General features: G+C 39.9%; 1 protein-coding gene across 8 annotated transcripts in view; it reads right to left on the minus strand.

Annotated features, from left to right (window-relative positions):
• The window catches only part of CDKAL1 (CDKAL1 threonylcarbamoyladenosine tRNA methylthiotransferase), a 661,934-nt gene that overhangs the window by 132,743 nt on the left and 510,406 nt on the right, over positions 1 to 18,785 (minus strand). For all 8 annotated transcript variants that reach the window (XM_081245696.1, XM_081245693.1, XM_081245699.1 and 5 more), the window contains one exon: positions 6,297 to 6,359. In XM_081245696.1, coding sequence (XP_081101822.1) covers positions 6,297 to 6,359 — 63 coding nt within the window. The remainder of the gene's footprint in view (positions 1 to 6,296; positions 6,360 to 18,785) is intronic.

Here is an 18,785-nt window from a genome sequence, read left to right on the forward strand (position 1 = left end):
TGGAAACCAAAAGAAAGCTGAGGAGCAATTCTCATATCAGACAAAATAGACTTTAAAATAAAGACTACTAGAAGAGACAAAGAAGGACACTACATAATGATCAAGGGATCGATCCAAGAAGAAGATATAACAATTGTAAATATTTATGCACCCAACATAGGAGCACCTCAATAAATAAGGCAAATACTAACAGCCATAAAAGGAGAAATCGACAGTAACACAATTATAGTAGGGGACTTTAACACCCCACTTTCACCAATGGACAGATCATCCAAAATGAAAATAAATAAGGAAACACAAGCTTTAAATGATACATTAAACAAGATGGACTTAATTGATATTTATAGGACATTCCATCCAAAAACAACAGAATACACATTTTTCTCAAGTGCTCATGGAACATTCTCCAGGATAGATCATATCTTGGGTCACAAATCAAGCCTTGGTAAATTTAAGAAAATTGAAATTGTATCAAGTATCTTTTCTGACCACAATGCTATGAGACTAGATATCAATTACAGGAAAAGAGCTGTAAAAAATACAAACACATGGAGGCTAAACAATACACTACTTAATAACGAAGTGATCACTGAAGAAATCAAAGAGGAAATTAAAAAATACCTAGAAACAAATGACAATGGAGACACGACGACCCAAAACCTATGGGATGCAGCAAAAGCAGTTCTAAGAGGGAAGTTTATAGCAATACAATCCCACCTTAAGAAACAGGAAACATCTCGAATAAACAACCTAACCTTGCACCTAAAGCAATTAGAGAAAGAAGAACAAAAACACCCCAAAGTTAGCAGAAGGAAAGAAATCATAAAAATCAGATCAGAAATAAATGAAAAAGAAATGAAGGAAACGATAGAAAGATCAATAAAACTAAAAGCTGGTTCTTTGAGAAGATAAACAAAATTGATAAACCATTAGCCAGACTCATCAAGAAAAAAAGGGAGAAGACTCAAATCAATAGAATTAGAAATGAAAAAGGAGAAGTAACAACTGACACTGCAGAAATACAAAAGATCATGAGAGATTACTACAAGCAACTCTATGCCAATAAAATGGGCAACCTGGAAGAAATGGACAAATTCTTAGAAATGCACAACCTGCCAAGACTGAATCAGGAAGAAATAGAAAATATGAACAGACCAATCACAAGCACTGAAATTGAAACTGTGATAAAAAATCTTCCAACAAACAAAAGCCCAGGACCAGATGGCTTCACAGGTGAATTCTATCAAGCATTTAGAGAAGAGCTAACACTTATCCTTCTCAAACTCTTCCAAAATATAGCAGAGGGGGGAACACTCCCAAACTCATTCTACGAGACCACCATCACCTTGATACCAAAACCAGACAAGGATGTCACAAAGAAAGAAAACTACAGGCCAATATCACTGATGAACATAGATGCAAAAATCCTCAACAAAATACTAGCAAACAGAATCCAACAGCACATTAAAAGGATCATACACCATGATCAAGTGGGGTTTATTCCAGGAATGCAAGGATTCTTCAATATACGCAAATCAATCAACGTGATACACCATATTAACAAATTGAAGGAGAAAAACCATATGATCATCTCAATAGATGCAGATAAAGCTTTCGACAAAATTCAACACCCATTTATGATAAAAACCCTGCAGAAAGTAGGCATAGAGGGAACTTTCCTCAACATAATAAAGGCCATATATGACAAACCCACAGCCAGCATCGTCTTCAATGGTGAAAAACTGAAACCATTTCCACTAAGATCAGGAACAAGACAAGGTTGCCCACTCTCACCACTCTTATTCAACATAGTTTTGGAAGTTTTAGCCACAGCAATCAGAGAAGAAAAGGAAATAAAAGGAATCCAAATCGGAAAAGAAGAAGTAAAGCTGTCACTGTTTGCAGATGACATGATACTATACATGGAGAATCCTAAAGATGCTACCAGAAAACTACTAGAACTAATCAATGAATTTGGTAAAGTTGCCGGATACGAAATTAATGCACAGAAATCTCTGGCATTCCTATATACTAATGATGAAAAATCTGAAAGTGAAATCAAGGAAACACTCCCATTTACCATTGCAACAAAAAGAATAAAATATCTAGGAATAAACCTACCTAAGGAGACAAAAGAGCTGTATGCAGAAAATTATAAGACACTGATGAAAGAAATTAAAGATGATACAAATAGGTGGAGAGATGTACCATGTTCTTGGATTGGAAGAATCAACATTGTGAAAATGACTCTACTACCCAAAGCAATCTACAGATTCAATGCAATCCCTATCAAACTACCACTGGCATTTTTCACAGAACTAGAGCAAAAAATTTCACAATTTCTATGGAAACACAAAAGACCCCGAATAGCCAAAGCAATCTTGAGAACGAAAAATGGAGCTGGAGGAATCAGGCTCCCTGACTTCAGACTATACTACAAAGCTACAGTAATCAAGACAGTATGGTACTGGCACAAAAACAGAAAGATAGATCAATGGAACAGGATAGAAAGCCCAGAGATAAACCCACGGACATATGGTCACCTTATCTTTGATAAAGGAGGCAGGAATGTACAGTGGAGAAAGGACAGTCTCTTCAATAAGTGGTGCTGGGAAAACTGGATAGGGACATGTAAAAGTATGAGATTAGATCACTCCCTAACACCATACACAAAAATAAGCTCAAAATCGATTAAAGACCTAAATGTCAGGCCAGACACTATCAAACTCTTAGAGGAAAACATAGGCAGAACACTCTATGACATAAATCACAGCAAGATCCTTTTTGACCCACCTCCTAGAGAAATGGAAATAAAGACAAAAATAAACACATGGGACCTAATGAAACTTAAAAGCTTTTGCACAGCAAAGGAAACCATAAACAAGACCAAAAGACAACCCTCAGAATGGGAGAAAATATTTGCAAATGAAGCAACTGACAAAGGATTTATCTCCAAAATTTATAAGCAGCACAGGCAGCTCAATAACAAAAAAACAAACAACCCAATCCAAAAATGGGCAGAAGACCTAAATAGACATTTCTCCACAGAAGATATACAGACTGCCAACAAACACATGAAAGGATGCTCAACATCTTTACTCATCAGAGAAATGCAAATCAAAACTACAATGAGATATCATCTCACACCAGTCAGAATGGCCATCATCAAAAAATCTAGAAACAATAAATGCTGGAGAGGGTGTGGAAAAAAGGGAACACTCTTGCACTGCTGGTGGGAATGTGAATTGGTACAGCCACTATGGAGAACGGTATGGAGGTTCCTTAAAAAACTACAAATAGAACTACCATATGACCCAGCAATCCCACTACTGGGCATATACCCTGAGAAAACCATAATTCAAAAAGAGACATGTACCAAAATGTTCATAGCAGCCCTATTTACAATAGCCCAGAGATGGAAACAACCTAAGTGTCCATCATCGGATGAATGGGTAAAGAAGATGTGGCACATATATACAATGGAATATTACTCAGCCATAAAAAGAAATGAAATTGAGCTATTTGTAATGAGGTGGATAGACCTAGAGTCTGTCATACAGAGTGAAGTAAGTCAGAAAGAGAAAGACAAATACTGTATGCTGACACATATATATGGAATTTAAGGGAAAAAAATGTCATGAAGAACATAGGGCTAAGACAGGAATAAAGACACAGACCTACTAGAGAATGGACTTGAGGATATGGGGAGGGGGAAGGGTAAGCTGTGACAAAGTGAAAGAGCGGCATGGACATATATACACTACCAAACGTAAGGTAGATAGCTAGTGGGAAGCAGCCGCATAGCACAGGGAGATCAGCTCGGTGCTTTGTGACCGCCTGGAGGGGTGGGATAGGGAGGGTGGGTGGGATAGGGAGGGTGGGTGGGAGACGCAAAAGGGAGGGGATATGGGAACATATGTATATGTATAACTGATTTAATTTGTTATAAAGCAAAAAAAAATACACAGAGTAGAATGATGAACCCCTACAAACCAATAATTCAGTTTCAATAATCATCAACACATGGCCAACCTTATTTTACTGTGCCCTACCCACGTTCCTCCTTTGATCCTTTTTTAAAGCAAATCCCAGACAACCTATATTTTATTTTATATAAGCTTTATATAAGCTTTTATTTATGACATATGTATATATTTAACCTGAAGATCACTCCAGAAATCTCATTGAGCATGAGATGTTTAAACCAACTTTAACCACATCTTACAAAACGTTTTACACTAACGTTTTTTCTGCCTAGAAAATGAATTTGTTCGAATATAATTGGGTAATTAAAAATGACAAAGTAACTCGAATCACAACCTTCTATTATTTTATTTATGGGGAAACAAGGAACATTCTAATATTGAGAAAACAGTGCACGTGACTCAAACCCTGTGATTCTAGTCTTTGTGGACACTGACCAACAAGAGACCCAGTTAAAAGTAACACGGTTAGACTTGCCTGGTTGGAGCTTAGAAAATCCGGAGGAGGCAGTACGGGACAGGAGCCAGAAGGAAAACTCTCCCCTTTCCCTTTACTGTGTATAGAGTAAGACAGAACGCCCCCAGGCTGAACCTTGGGGGCTTCAAAACCCACTCATCAAGCAGTCCAGCTACTTCACAGTAATTTATTACCAATCTTAAAGCAAAGATCAAAAGGAACTCCATCTAGCATTTTATATTCAATTCCTCACTGCCTGATGACTAATTCGTAGAGGAATGAAGTCTTCACAAGGGAAGCCAAAATCATCTGAGGTGACTTTGATACAGTGCCACAAAGGATATGAAGAGGAAGCTGGGAGAAGCTGTGAATGGCGAAGTTCCATTAAGAGTTCTAATAAAAGAATAATGGAATTTCCCTTAACCGTGAATTAAAAAAATGTTCGAAGTGGGCAAAATTTAGACAAGTCAGGCAAAACCTTTGATTTGTCATAGCCTCTTGTTGTTGCTGTTGTTAAATGTTAACTTCAGCCACTGTTGCATTTATGTTTATTGAGTGGCATCGTCTAAAAAAAAAATGCAACTTCCCCATCAGAAATCTGGCCAATCTCATTCCTTTTGCTCTTGTACTACTTATCAGCCCGCACCTTCCGCCTGCGCTGTCAGACACGCCTGGCTCGCTCAATCGCTTTCAAACAAATTGCCATATTCTGCAAAGTGACTGATTTAACTTGAAAAATGTAACTTGAAATGATAAAATTTTTAGTCTTGTATATCGCCGTGGTCACGTGGAATATAAACACCTCTTCTGACAAATTTCTGATGCTTAAGTCAACTGTTCACTATAGAAACACTAGAAGCTATTCAAATTCTTTCAACTTCTATGAACAACTGGCACAATTTTTTCCTCCTGAATCCAGACATTTCTGTATTCTCAAATGAGGAGAGTAGTTTTCACACTACTTATTTTGGCTAGTTAAAAAATCCCTACCACATGTCTCCTTGTAGATTCATAGATAAAGATTTAAGTTTATATTAGCATTTCAACTGTGCGAATGTTTTGTTTGCTTCTGAAATCACCTCGAATTAACAGATTTACTGGAACCTTATACGATATAGAAGTTTTGTACAAGTCTCAGAATACTTTAATGTATTTTCCCCCCCATGAAGATGTGGTGTTGAGCGTTTTCTTTAAAAAGTTATTTTTTTTTAAAGAGAACTTACCTTTTACAAATATATGGTGAAATACTTATAAGTGAAGAGATGTTTGAGAATTCTTCAAATATAGCAAGTGGAGAGTGTGGGTATAAATGAAACAAGACTGGACATGGGTCTATGAAGCTATAGGATGGGGATACAGGGGTCATTACACTACTCGGTCTTCTGTGTAGCAAAACTCTCGGGAGTGAATATTTCAGTTATGATTCTCGGCACTGCTTTTTGTTAGGATTTTTATTTAGAAACGTAAGTTTCTGTCAGAAGCAATGGAGAACCAACAGTTGGCAGATAATATTTCAACTGTCTCTACCAATTCCAAAGCCAGGTTCGTCTACTACACTGTTCGGAAAGAAAAAACCCACCAATCAAAAAACACCCCCAAATCTGTCTTTTCACAGTCTTTGAGATTTCAGTGATGATATGTAACTAGATTTTAATATGCATAAAATAGAATTAATTTAGTTCAGAAATACAGATCTTCTCTTTTCTTTACAAGAGATAAAGAGTTAAAAAATTAAAACTGAAATATAAACGTAATTGGTAACTGTAGTTCAAAACCACTATATACTGGCGAAAAGTGTGCTATACATTCAGAAGGACTTCTACTACCCAGGAACACGAATAACATTCTTCTCTTACCTTGTGATCATATGGATTGTAGGAATGAAATACTTGAGAAAGATCTTTTGTTCTTTGCTTTTTCTGTGGAAGAAAACACAAACATGTGAGTACGCTGGTGGCAAAAATATACACATTTGTATCTGTCTATCTGTATGTATTTATGTATGTATGTATCTGCTTTACAACATTGTTTATTTAGAGATTCCTCTTTTGTGCAAGCTGAGGGGCTACACTGTCAACCTGGGACAAATGGATATAACCAGAAACCAAGGCCACTTGATGGCTATGTGGGTCACTGTCACAGACCAGTCAGGCAACCTCCTTCTAGAAGGTTCCATAATTAAAACTCTATTTATAATAAATGCAAAATTCAGAGACTAAAATGAAGAAAAAACTATGAAAAGAAAGAAAAACATATTTAGGACACTTTCAATTTCGTTGCAATACCAACTTCAGTTACTCTGAGTTAGGCACTAGCACGCATCCATTTAAACAATATGCCTACTTTAGGCTTCCTGGTCACAGCCTGGGTCTGTCTGCGGGAGCCTGCAGCTGTGAGGCTATCTTTGCTCTGTCACTGCTATATAGTGACATAGATATGTATATATGGCATTGTTATATATATGGTGTCTCACACACAGTAGGCCCTCAATAAATATTTGCTAAACTAATGAATAAATGAATATACCTGAGTTAGGCATAAAACTATTGTATCGGTAGTGATGACATGTAAGTCTCATCCACAGTTATGAACAGAGAAACCTCTCTTCACTTCCAATGATGCTGTCCTCATTAGAAGAAGCCGGGCTTCTCCACCTCCTGTTCCTCAGTGTCTGTGACAAGGGAGGAGTGTGCGGTTCTCCTATGAGCGTCGACTCTAAGAACCAGCTTGTTTACTAATCCACTGGGATCCGTCCACGACCCCCATAGCCACCATGAGCAATTCTGTGGATGGCTCCAGACCTTCTGTGCACATATCTTCACACACAATTGATTACTATTACTTCCAAAGAAAAGGAATCATTCCGTATACGCTGTTCTGAAATTTACTTTTTTCCTCTTCACGATTTATCCTTGCCAAACTTAAATGCTTATATATCCAGCTCTGCAATCCCTTAGACAGAGTTATGAATCCAAAAACTTCTGAAATCTGAACTTCTTTCCTGAAATGCATTTCAGTTTATAAATATAATGATAATCTTTGCACAAACGTCTTTGCCAGCTTGAGTGTGTGTATTTTTTTTTAAAGAAGATAAATTATGGAAGTCAGGTTGCAGGATCAAGTGGAATGCATGTTTATTACCTTGACAGAAACTGTCAAGCTGCCCCCTCCCCCAAACACTAGACCAGTGTGTCCCTCTCATCAAGAGTGAAAGAGAAGAAGGGATTGTGGCTTAGGTTGGAAATTCTAAATTTCTCTTTTTTGTTTAAAGGTGAGAACATTTTTAAATTTAGAAAATAGATAAGACATTTTAAAAACAGATACTGAACATCATCCCAGCTGCTGATTATAGAATTTATTTCTTGTATTTATTTTTTATACATCATAGAGTTAGCCCACTACCACATCTTAAAATTCTGTCATGAGAGTGGCCTGTTTGTCCTTAATGCTGCCCCCATCTTGTTCCAGGTTCTACTCTGATGTTGTTAATGCTTGCCTGGTACCCGTGCTTCCTAGGGAAGTGTTTCCTTCTTTAAACTCCAGCCTCCTCATGAGCACATCTGTCACACCTCCCCTACGCCACAGGTCTAGGCAGATCCCCGGCATAGGTTCTACATGACCTTGGGCAGCTACTTGGCTCAGCAGTCAGAGCTGATATGAATTAGGACCTTGTGTTAGAGTCATTTGTATACACTCACAGTTTTCCCGAAGATTAGTTCCCTACTTCAGAACTGTCTTTGGAGCCACAATTCCAGTTAGCAGCCCTTCAACTCACTTGGCCTGTTTCCACCTTCTGACACCCACTAACAGTCATCTCTCCCTGCAGCTCAGCTAAAGTTCCTACCTCCTCTGTCCAGCTCTGAGCTGTGCTTCTGACCACTGGGCTCAAATGTAATCTAACACTCCTTTCCTTTAGAGAGCAGAGATGTATCTCTAATGGTTTGGAAACAGTCCCCTGGCTCTATGAGCCCTGGAATCTGTTCTGAACAGGTCACTTGCCCGCCAAAGTTTTCACTAGCTTATATTTTTCTCTTTCCTTTCCACACACCCACTTAGTTGGTTTAACAGTTCTTGGCTTATACTTCAATCAGAAGAAAAATGACGGATATTAACACTTCCTTTGGTAAGAGACAATATAAAACACTGGGGAAATTTTTTTTCAGAAAGGAAATTATGCTTGAGAAGATAAAATAGGCAGCATATCAGTATTCAACTTAGGAGGTGTCCCAAGGACCAATCAGTCCCTAAAATGGTTGAGCTACCAGCTTGAGTTGGCAGGTGGATAAGGAATATTCAGAGGTTCTTTTATGTGACCTTTTTATGTGGGTTTGGATTTTATATCTTTATTTATTTATTTATTTATTTTTTTTTTTTTTTGCAGTACGCAGGCCTCTCACTGCTGTGGCCTCTCCCGTTGCGGAGCACAGGCTCCGGACACGCAGGCTCAGCGGCCATGGCTCACGGGCCCAGCCACTCCGTGGCATGTGGAATCTTCCCAGACCGGGGAACGAACCTGTGTCCCCTGCATCGGCAGGCAGACTCTCAACCACTGCGCCACCAGGGAAGCCCTATATCTTTATTTTAATAGCTAAAATCTAAATATACCTTCTATTATTTTGGGAAGAAAGTAGGGTATAAATAAAAAGCAAATAACACTATTCAGACTAAGCCCCAAAAGAAGACAGTGAGGAAAGAATGCCCTTTTTTTCTGACAACAAATTTATTACATACAACTACAGTAAAGTCTTGGCTATGAATATTGAAGGTTATATGTTACTAGTCCAGTTAACTGAACACCATTGCTATTTTTCCTGTGAGGTCAGAGTCATATAGCCCAGAACTGTATCTTCTGGGATCCAGAATAGGGGTTGACAAATGATAGCCCCTGGGCCAATCCAGCCTATTGCCTGTTTTTGTAAATAAAATTGTACTGAAACACAGCCACTCTCATTTTCTTATGTATTATCTATGGCTGCTTTCACGCTACCAGAGCAGAAGTTGAGTGGTTGCAACAGAGACCCTAGAGTCCATAAATCCTAAAGTATTTACTATCCGGCCCTTTACGGAAAAAGTCAGCCATCTCTCACCTAGAATCTCTATCTCTGACCAAATGAACAACTAACTGTCCAGTAAAATTCCTTGTTTCTTCTGCTCACTGAATGAAGACAGCTCAAGAATCAACCCTAATGGATATCCTGACACATCAGGATGAACATATCAAGGAAAATAACAATTAGCTGTCTTGCTGTCTTGTGTGTAGGATTCTGCCTTCTGAGCATTCTATATTCAGACAGAGAATGTTACAAGTTGTTTTCTAGAGCATGTTGAGATAGATGTAGGGCTTTTAGAGCCTTCTGTATTCACAATGTAACTGCGGATGGCAGAACCTTTGAGAAGAGACCCTTTACTAAGTTCTGGCACTAAAGCCAAGGAGAAGGTCTCGTGTATGAGTAACTAAAGCGCAGTCATTATTGCTAGTGAGCCAGTCCCTCACGTGCAGACAATGTTAACAATACGAAGCTACAAGACCTGGTGAGCCGTGCTGTCAGCACTTTTAACTGAAACGAAAAGCTGAGCCAAAAATGGAATAGTTAGGCAGTTTCCTATTGCATCATAGTGTGTGTCTAAATTACCTCCCACTTTTTCGCCTGTTAAAATAAACATCTCAGTCATGCAACCACCTGTTAATTCTCCAAGAGTTCAAAACGTAAACGTGCCAAACAAGTTGTGTGATGAACTTGGAATGAGGGTGGCCAAAGGACAATGAGTGTGGCAAACACCTCCCCGAGAACAGTACGAGGTGTCTTCAGGTCCACCTCGTCATTAATCTCAAGGTCCTGGCCACAGAGATGAGAGGATGGTAAAAAGTAACTACATGCCGAGTCCTGCAGTCTCTGTGGGTTGCAGCTGGGTTTAAAAGATGAGGCAGTATGCAAATGTGGTAAAGTTTCTACATTTCTGACAAGCTGAGCATCTGAAGGTCTCTATCCTATAGGCACTTCCTGCCTATAGGAATTTGAATTTCACTCTGCAAGGACAGAAAACACCGATGAACCCCTTTTATATCCATGTTTAAACTCCCTTTCAGACAAAACCAAACAAAATTAAAAGCCCCAAAGGAGGATTTTTAACAGTTCAGATTTCCAGATGATGTAATTATTTCAATTTTTATCAAAGGTAACAAAAGAGCTCGGATCTGAAAGACATTCCACATGTGATGAGAGCCTGTATTTTGAACGTGAAGTTACACAATCAACTGAGTTTTAACAGTATCCACCAATTTAACTTCTCCTGGTTCCTCAAACGAATTCAGTGTTTACTGTGCCCATTCGCTACTCGTAGATTAAAGTTTTCTCAAATAAAATAGTGTGATTATAAGGTAAAACTGTAATAACGCTATGAATGTCATTTCTACATATGGATTCTCAAAAATGATAAAACCTACAAGCTTTCAGAGAGTTCGATGTGCTTAAGGTATATTATAATAAAATATAAATGTTTCAACAAATCCTCATCCTACTTTGTGGTAAGGAGACAAAAGAGCAAGTCTGAGTTTCAATGTACTGACTTCCGACTTCTGGTTCCGCATGTAAGGAACTTGGAAATTACCACTCTGTCCTCACAAGTAATAAGCTGAAAAGACTGAAAAACCAGAAACTCAGGGAACACTACTGCCCTCCCCCGCCTGCCCCCCTCCACCTCCCTGCAACTGGAGAGACCAACAGGCAATCACCGGGAATGCAGCTTCCCAGGGCAGAGCGAATCCCTGTGGGAACCAGTGCTGGGGCAGGAAAACCGGAACTGTAATTGCTGGATTGTTGGAGGCCCGGTGCTAATAACTCTAAGAGCTAAGGACTCCAGTGGGATTCAGTAGTAGGGGCCCTCACAGTGTTGTGAGATTTACTAGCAGAAGCTCAATGAGGCTCCCACAGTAAATATCAGAGAAAATCCCCTTGGGCTTCCAGCAGAAGGAGAGGGAAAAGGAACCATTTTGAAATACACCCGTGCACTCTGTTTTTAACACGGTCTGCCCTCAGGAGAAACTAGCTAATCAAAGCTGAACCTGCTAGGGTATTATTACCGGAGCCTAACTGACCTGGGGAATGGAATACCCAACTCCAGCCCACCTAGCCATCCTATCCCACCTAAGAGGAGAGAAAAACACCGAGAAGTGCACAGTCCAGAGGCCTAGGCTAACTAAAAGACTGAGATGTAATCATAGGAATGTAGAATATTTCCCCACCTCTCACATCTTGCCACATTACTAAAGGCAGTTCCTTTTAAGCAGTACATCACATCCGACTATCAATAAAAATCACAAGGTATGCCAAAGGCAAAAAACACCCACAATTTGAAGAGATAGAGCAGAAATCACAACCAGACATGACAAAAATGTTAGAATTATCAAAAACAATTCTGATTAATACACTAAGGGCTCTGATGGATAAAGCAGACAGCAAGAACAAATGGACAATGTAAGCAGAGAGATGGAAATCCTAAGAAAGAACCAAAAGAAATGTTAGAGATCAAAAATAATATAACAGAAATGAAGAATGCCTTTATGGGTTTATTAATAGACTGAACATAGCTGAGGAAGGAATCTCTGAGCTAGAGGATAATAAATACATCGCTAGAATCCTCGAAAACTACAAAGCAGAGAACAAAGACTGAAAGAAAAGAGAACAGAATATCCAAAGACTGTGGGATAACTAAAAAAGGTATGACATATGTGGTTATGGGACTACCAGGAGGAGAAGAAAGAGAGAAAAGAAAAGAAGAAATATTTGAAACAAGAATGACTGAGAATTTCCCCAAACTAAGGTCAGACACCAAACCACAGATCCAGGAAGCTCAGTGAACACCAAGCAGGACACATGCCAAGAAAACTACACCTTGGCATATAATTTTCAAATTATAGTAAATCACAGATAAAGAAAAGAATCCTGAAAGAAGCCAGAGGGGAAAAAACACATTACCTATAGAGGAACAAAGGTAAGAGTTACATTTAACTTCTCCGTAGAAACCATGAAGGCAAGGAGAGAGTGGAGTGAAATATCTGAAGTGTTGAGAGAGAAAAAAAAATCCACCAACCTAGAATTCTGTTCCCTGCAAAATTATCTCTCAAAAATGAAGGAACAATGAAGACTTTTTCAGACAAAGAAAAACGGAGGAAATTTGCTGCCAGTAGACCTGCCTTGCAAGAAACGTTAAAAGGAGTTCTTTAGAGAAAAGGAAAATAATATATATCAGAAATCTGAATCTACGTAAAGAAAGCAAGAGCACTGAGGAAGGAATAAGTGAAAGTGAAATAATTTTTATTTTTCTTATTCTTAATTGATCTAATAGATAACAGATAAAATAATAATAGCAACAATGTATTTGATTATGTATGCTTAAGTATATGTGAAATACATTACAGCAATGATACAAGGGATGGGAGGAAGGAATTAGGATTATTTTGTTATTACAAGGTATTCATACTACCTGTGAAGTTTTATCATCCTATGTAAAAGTGGATTTCTTTTACTTGGACTAGTTGTAAATGTATATTGCAAATTCTAGGGCAACCACTAAAATAAGTTGTTCTTTTTGTTTTTGTTTTTTTAAAGTATAAATGATATGCTAAGAAAGGAGAGTTTCAACACACTTATTTTTTCCTGCTCCCTTTCGGGCAGAGAGCCTAAGAAGCGGTTAACGGATTAAGTGGCAAGTCGCAGCAGCGAAGTCAGTGTGAGAGGAGGATAAGGAGCCAAGGAAACTCACCAACTGGATGATCAGGTTCTGAATAGCTGACCTTTGTGTCACGCAGGGGCAGTGAAGACAAGAGGCAATGATGGTGCCGTGGGGACTAGGAGACTGTGGCTCTAAATACATTCCAAGAGGCTGGAGTCAAAATTCCAGGTAATAAACGGCTAGGGATCAAGGACTGGTCAGTTACTACATGACAGGGAAAGGACAGGCATTCCACCTCAGGAACCGTATCCTGAGGCAAAAGGGTGGAAACAGCCAAGAGTTGCAAGATAATAACAAAGACTGAGAATCAAAAGCGTTGTTGGTGAAGACCTAGGAACTGGGAGAATCACAGTGAGGACTAAGGACTAAGCAAAAAGCAGTAAGAGACCCTGAAGTCAGGGATAAGAAATGAAGTAGCCAGGAAACCTTCAGAGGTAAGTGAAGGCCTTGACTCCCAAGGATGTGGTCTGAGGCTGAGGCAGGTCTGATGTTTACCTTGGGATCTTCTATTATACTTCCTGCAGGGGCAGGTTCCCCTAGTCAGCGTGTGGGCAATGTGGGGCCCATTAAACTCAGTCTGAAATGGGACAGCGTTTGGTTGAAGAGGGAAAATAGTACGGTGTACTGGGGAGGTCAGCTTTTGATAAAAGCAGAAAGAAAAGAACTGAGTCTATAGATAGATTATGCCATTTATACTGTAAGAAAGTAGGTCGAGTATAGGAATGCTGAGGCAGAGAAAAAAGACGTAGCTTTGTTGAATCAAAGAAATGGCTAAATGATTAGAGCACACAATGCAAGAAATGTGACAAATGATCAAATGTGAGCTGCAGAAAGAGTTCTGTTATGCTGTTAGAGATGGAGCATGGGAGCAAGGCTAGAGGCTGAAGACTGTGAGAAGAGGGTCCAGTGGTTCTGAAGAAAGGATACCATCCCAAAGGCAGTGAGGGGCAAGGGGAGTAGGTGGGATGGGCATGAGAAAGAGCTAAGAGGCAGGACAGGTGGCACTTGGTTAGACAGGAGTACACGACAGGGGAGAACAGAGGATGGCTCCAAGATTTCTGACGCAGACAGCTAAGGGGAGAGAGGTGCCCTGTGCTGAGATAAGGAATCTAGACTGACAAGCAGGTTTGAGTGGTGAGGGGAGGGGGGAGGGAGTTCAGTTTTGAATATAGTGACATTTGGAGAGTTAATCTGAAGGAAGTTAGACATAAGTGTATGGTGCTAAGAAGAGAGATGTGGTACTAATTATTAGAAAAATGCAAATCAAAACTAAAATGAGGTGCCACCTCACACTGGTCAGAATGGCCATCATTAAAAAGTCTACACATAACAAATGCTGGAGAGGGTGTGGAGAAAAGGGAACCCTCCTACACTGTTGGTGGGAATGTAAGTAGCTGTTGGTACAGCCACTATGGAGAACAGTATGGAGGTCCTTAAAAACTAAAAATAGAGTTGCTATATGATCCAGCAAACCCACTCCTGGGCATATATCCAGACAAAACTATAATTCAAAAAGATACATGCACCTCTATGTTGATAGCAGCACTATTTACAACAACCAGGACATGGAAACAATCTAAATGTCCATCAACAGATAAATGAATAAGGAAGATGTGGTACATACGTACAATGGTATACTACTCAGCCATAAAAAAACCCCAAAATGATGCCATTTGCAGCAATACAGATGGACCTAGAGTTTACCATACTAAGTGAAGAAAGTCAGAAAGAGAAAGACAAATACCACATAATATCACTTATATGTGGAATCTAAAATATGACAAAACGGAACTTATCTACAAAACAGAAACAGACTCGCAGACATAGAGAACAGACTTGTGGTTGCCAAGGGGGAGGGATAGACTTGAAGTTTGGTATTAGCAGATGCAAACTATTATATGTAGGATGGATAAACAACAAGGTCCTACTGTATAGCCCAGGGAACTATATTCAACATCCTGTGATAAACCATAATGGAAAAGAATATAAAAAAAGAATATGTATATATATATGTACTGTATAATTGAATCACTTTGCTGTACAGCAGAAATTAACACAAAATTATAAATCAATTATATTTCAATTTAAAAAAAAGAAGAGAGATTTGGGAGTCATGAGCCTACTGGTGTAATTTAAAGTGGGAGAGGGGATATGATCGCATAGGGAATATAAGGACACAAGAAGATTAAGGTTAAAATCCAAGCAAATGATACCTCTCTGACTACTGGGCCGGGTATCTGCTTTGGATTTCATATGTAAAATGAAGGAGTTGGATTAGGCCAGTGGTTTTCAACCCTGGTTGCAGGTTAGAATCACTGGGGAGCCTCTAAAGTATACGCACGCTCTAGTCCTAATCCTTAGTGATGCTGATTTAATTGGCATGGTGGGACCTACACAAGTGTATTACTTATAAGTTCTTGAGTTTTCCAATGAGCAGCCAAAGTTGAGAACCACTAGCCAAGATGATCCGTAAGGTCTCTTCCAACTGTTAACGTCTGTTCTTCTCTATCAGTTCCACACTGTCTTTCAGCTGTTGCCATCCTGGGTTGTGAATTCTATCAGGCATTCCCATTCTTATGACTATAGCTTTGCCTTATTTCCTGATCTCTTCCTTTACTTAAAAATGGACTCTATGGGGCTCCCCTGGTGGCGCAGTGGTTGAGAGTCCGCCTGCCGATGCAGGGGACACGGGTTCGTGCCCCGGTCCGGGAAGATCCCACATGCCGTGGAGCGGCTGGCCCGTAGGCCATGGCTGCTGAGCCTGCGCGTCTGGAGCCTGTGCTCCACAACGGGAGAGGCCACAACAGTGAGAGGCCCACGTACTGCATAAAAAAAAAAAAAAAAAAAAAAAAAAAGGACTCTATGCAGGAATTCCTCTGGGGCACATTGAGGCTTTGGCTGCAGAGAACAGGCTGCTCTTACATATTTAGTTCCCTATGTGGTGGGAGCTTTTTTAAAAAGAGTGGAAAGCTAATTTAATAAATCTGAACCTTTATTTTGTTATCAATGTATAAAACATCAGAGGCTTAATTAAAAGCACTTGACATTATCAGCGCTCAATCACAACCTCACTTTTATATTGTAGGTTTTTGGCTGGTGTCCCTAAGATGATGAGAATCACTCAAGATCACTGAGAAGAAGGAAAAACAAGTCCCTGAAATTTAAACAGTCGACCCCCAAATTTAGACATCAATTAAAAAAGTCAGTGATGTGAAATATGTTTGGTGATCAAAAATACCCCAAAATACTCAAGGAGACACACAAACTTCAAAATATCATCTGCTTTTCCTTTATATGGTACATATATATAATACTTCTGTGTTCTATGAGAAACAACTCTATTGTGAGGATGGTCGGAAAAATAAAAATAAAGCTCTATTTATTTTTTCACCTCTCACTTTCCAGTAAGATCTTTAAGATAACGGACATGACAATGAACGCTGCTGGCTGTAGTCCTAAATTTCCTTCTCTCCCTCCTGTTACAGCAAATTCAAGGAGAGTTACCATGTTCTTTAGTCTCTCCAATCTTCACGGTGGGGGGCCCAGTATAACCTCCATTCTTGGAAGACACTGAAACAGCAGACTTCTGAGAGGGGAAGTTAGAAAATGGGTAAGTGAATTTGTTCACCCGACTGTAATGGTGTTCAAATAAAATAACCAGGCCAACGTGGAAATGTAGCACTGATTTTAAAGCACAGCAGTGTCGGTGGGAAACTTTTCCCTGGCCTTAAGGTTTCTAAAGTAATCTCAGTGGAATGAAGGTGCAATAATCAGCCTCTCGTTTTGGTAGCGCGGGAGGTGGAGGAGAAGTGGCACCATTTATCCTGGCAGATCCTCAACTAAGCAACAAATGCTGGAAGAAAATGCAAAGAGGGAATTCTGCATTAATGCAGTGGTACCCAATAAAATAAAAGGTAAGTAGCCATATCTCCTTATATCAAGCTCACTTTACTTTCTAAAGAGAACATTTGTTTGCAAGGAAAGGTCATTCTTTGAAAACAAAGGCATGGCTGGCACCTAAGGAAGGAGACTTAACCAGTTTGTGGTGCTAGGTGTTGCCGAAACGAAAAGCCATTACAAGCAGTTGGAAAAGAAACAGCCTTTCAATGTAAAACAAAACCCTGCAAAAAGACAAAGTCAAAGGGAGCTAAGCACTACACACCACACACAATGGTTCCTTCTAAGATCCTCTGTACAGTAACTTCTAGGTGCTCAAAAGTAGCACATGAGAACATGAGTTGCTATAAATATCAATTCAGTATCACTTATCTTCACTCTGCCCTTCCAACGAACCGCAAAAGAGACTTAACTTGACCTCTTATCTGGATTACTGTAGTCATATTTTCTTTCCTGGACTACCTGAGCCCAATTTTCACCCTCTAAGTCAAGAACTGGCAAAATAAAGTCTGTGGGCCAAATATGACTTGCTGCTTAGTTTTGTGCAGTCTGCAGTTTGTTTTTACATTTTCAAATGGCGGGGAAAAAAAATCCACAGAACAAGAATACTGGTTACTTGTGAAAATTATATGAAATTCGAATTTCCGTAAAGTTTTATTAGCACACGGCCACGCTCATTCATTCACATATTGCGCGTGGCTGCTTTTGTGGACAATGGCAGCCTGGGATGGCTCCAACAGAAACCCTAGGGCCCATAAAGCCAAAAATACTTACTATCTGGCCCTTGGGAGAAAGGGTCTGCCAAGCCCTGCTTTAAATCATTGGCATGCAATCCTGACTGCACACTGCAATCACTGGGGGATTTAAAGAACACTGATGTCTGGGTGCCATCACCAGAGATTCTGATTTAATTGATCTGGGGTGCAGCTTGGGATTTGGAATTTTAAAAATCTTTGCAGGCGAGGCTGACGTGAAGCCAGGGTTCAGAACCAATGCTGAACACAACTCTGTCCTGAGGCCAGAGTGAGTTTTCTAACGCGTGGCTGTCTCCTGTCACTCTCCTCTTTAAAAACCTGCAAGGGCTCCCGTGCTCAGAGAATCAAGTTTCAAGTACTGCATTAGGGCTTTGGCCCACTTTCCCCACTAACACCGAAGACAATGTCTTGTTCCTGGCTGACCCCACATTTTCTTGAGTTCACATCTTGCTAATGCTATCTCCTTGGCCTGGAACACCTTCCCTACCATCTCCATGTATTAAATTCATTCTGAAAAGCCCAGTTCAAACATCCTATCCTTCTTGCTGGATCCTCCCCCACAAACAGAAAGAACCTTTTAAACTACATGCTTCCACAGTTTGCTTCACCACTCTCCCTGTGTGTCACTGCCTCCTTGGGGCAGAAGCCATGTCCTGGTTGTCTGGGTAGCATCTCTTCCCTCCACAAGGCTTTATTAAAGTGCCTTGCATGTGGGAGCTGTTCAATAAATGCTGCCACCCCCTTCATCCCACAACATTTTGGTTTAATCTTCACTGAGCCTCCTAAACCCTCAGATGAGCCACCCAAGTCACCTTTTCCCTCCAGGCTCTCTATTTGTGAATACGACACTCAACTTGCATAACCTCAGCTTCCCCATCTTCCTTTGTCCTCCTTCTCCCTACAGACTCCTGCTGCCCCCACCTTATATGACTCTAATCACTTGCTCCCTGAGTAATTTGG

Source organism: Mesoplodon bidens (genome assembly GCF_964165515.1).
Source record: "Mesoplodon bidens genome assembly, chromosome: 10".
In the NCBI taxonomy this organism is placed as follows: Eukaryota; Metazoa; Chordata; class Mammalia; order Artiodactyla; family Ziphiidae; genus Mesoplodon; species Mesoplodon bidens.